General features: G+C 36.3%; 1 protein-coding gene and 1 non-coding gene across 3 annotated transcripts; one reads left to right on the top strand and one right to left on the bottom strand.

Annotated features, from left to right (window-relative positions):
- Nucleotides 1-138: 138 nt before the first annotated feature.
- Nucleotides 139-210, top strand: trnam-cau (transfer RNA methionine (anticodon CAU)). Its single transcript has one exon. It is a non-coding gene; the product is annotated as a tRNA-Met (tRNA).
- A 187-nt stretch (nt 211-397) lies between these two features.
- On the bottom strand, nt 398-2,067 carry mrpl58 (mitochondrial ribosomal protein L58). 2 transcript variants are annotated; one of them, XM_020625371.1, is made up of 6 exons: nt 1,837-2,067; nt 1,607-1,627; nt 1,448-1,532; nt 1,192-1,274; nt 759-928; nt 398-674 (listed from the first exon to the last, which is right to left on the bottom strand). In XM_020625371.1, exons 1-6 carry the CDS (start codon nt 1,996-1,998, stop codon nt 590-592), a joined length of 606 nt encoding a protein of 201 aa, XP_020481027.1. In that variant the 5' UTR covers nt 1,999-2,067; the 3' UTR covers nt 398-589. The 2 variants fall into 2 exon arrangements, with proteins under 2 accessions (XP_020481027.1, XP_020481028.1); XM_020625372.1 differs by having other exon boundaries at nt 404-674; nt 1,448-1,507; nt 1,603-1,627; nt 1,837-2,063.
- Between the last annotated feature and the right edge of the window lie 121 nt (nt 2,068-2,188).

Below are 2,188 nucleotides of genomic sequence, written 5' to 3'. Positions count from 1 at the left end.
TTATTTCTGTATTTATTTATGCATTAACGTAATGTAGTGATGTCTTTATTCCTAACCAAATCATCGTTTGTGTAACATACGCTATAGATTTGAGCTAATATCAACGTTATATTACACTATGAGGAACACATTGAAGCGAGCAGAGTGGCGCAGCGGAAGCGTGCTGGGCCCATAACCCAGAGGTCGATGGATCGAAACCATCCTCTGCTAAATGTTTTCCCCCTTCCTCTCTGTATCTTCTTACTAACCTTTTACTTTTGCCCACTCCCGAGCTTTGGGATTTAATATTTAGCAACAAATGAATTTATAAATGAACAATGGAAGAAATACAGAAATAAATAAAGTACAAACAAACAAATTCTGTTCTGTAGTCAATTATACATTTATTTAGATATATTTTGGCTACATAAGTCAATTTCCATTCTCCATACTATCTTCTCCAGTCAAAAGTAAAAACATCTCATATCACTGAATAATTCTGATATTTATTAAGAAAAAAATTGACTTCAGTCTTACATAGAATTAAAGGCTAATATAAATTCAATGCAATCACTGACTAAACAATGACGGTAGGAACAAACATTTACAATCAGTCAAAATCCTGTCGTCTGCTTTGTTTGACTGCTGATTGGATCTTCTTCTGTCTGAGTCTTTCCTTGTTCATCTTCTTTAACCTGTGCAGCATATTTCACATTAAATTCATGCTTAAGACAAATAAAGTGGACAGCAAAACGGTGTGCTCTACTACTTGGTAAGACCTGGCTGTCCTAAGAGCTATGTCCTCTTCTGTTGGTTCATGGGGCTTCTTGCTGGCCTCAGCTACGATGGTAGAGATCTTCAGTATACAGTCAGAAAGATTTCTCTGCTGATTTCTGCTCACCTCCGAGGTCACCAGCAGCTCTCCAGCCTTATTGATGCGGTTTTTGTTCTGTGCCATTAAGTTGAAAATTAATACACTTGGCTTGAATGTTTACAGTTTCACAATGAAATATCAGTAAACCCTGAGATCATAAAACTTAAAAATTTAAAACTTAATTAAAAACATACAAATTTGCTTTTCTTGTTGACAATGTAATGATGCCTAAGGAGAAAATAATGAAAAAGCTAAACTGGAAACATGTACATAACTCTCATTTGAGTATTAGAGTATTTTGTAATGACTGTTTTCCCATGTATTTACTGATGCCACACCTTTTCAAGGATTTTCTGTCGAACATCTTCTGGGATCCAGTTTGCTGTTTGTACATGGAATCGGACCTCTGCTTTTGTGCTGACTATGGATTAAGATGTGTTACACATATGAAAAACAAAGGACTATATTTTGCATGACAGAACAGATTCAAGGCCTTGAACAAGCTTTCAGGAGTCACTTGTCACTTTGTAATATAGAGTATGTTAAATTCTACCACGGATGATCCTACAAAGAAAAAAGTGGAACTTTGTCAACCTTTATTGACATGCTGACCACCAGGACCGCTGCTTCTGCTGTAAGATATGGTGAGTCGGTCTAAGAGCCAAGGGGAGAAAAAAACCTGTTGAATAAAAACTCTGAAAGAAAATGGCCTCATTAAAGTATTAATAGTTATCCATCTGTATATTTACCCACTGGAATGTGCACCCGTGTCTCCTGAAAAAGTAAAAACATGGGTGCTCATTTGTTCTGCCCATATTATGGAGTTAAAAGTTATAACCTGATTAACAGTATGTAACTTTTACTCTATATTTATGGCAGTTCAACTCATGAGTGGCATGCCAATGGCTCTGTTTGATTTCTAGCATATGAGTAAGGCAGCTCCAAGTTAACATGAGTGCATTTGCTAATGTCGTTTAACGTACCTGGGTCGTGTCTGTCTCTCGTGTCCCGTAACTAACACTCGGTTGCAAAGCGTTGTTAAAATCTGTTATTCCAACACCCCGTAGTTTTACATTCTGTGGAAACAAAATCATTGCAGCACCAGGACAAAATGGACAACAACGTCGTGCTAAGTGCGCCGCCATGTCGGACTGACGTCACTAATGTCAGTGGGGAAAAAACGTTCTACGTAATGTCGTAGATGCACATTACTATGGAGGACGAAAAATGACTTAATTAGAAATAAATGAGTACATTAATGCATAAATAAATACAGAAATAAATAAGTAAAAGAATAAATAATTAAATAAATGCATAAGTAAAAGAAAAAATAAA

Source organism: Monopterus albus, unplaced genomic scaffold (genome assembly GCF_001952655.1).
Source record: "Monopterus albus unplaced genomic scaffold, M_albus_1.0 scaffold353.1, whole genome shotgun sequence".
NCBI classification, from domain to species: Eukaryota; Metazoa; Chordata; class Actinopteri; order Synbranchiformes; family Synbranchidae; genus Monopterus; species Monopterus albus.
This window is presented reverse-complemented; position numbering and strand designations above follow the sequence as displayed.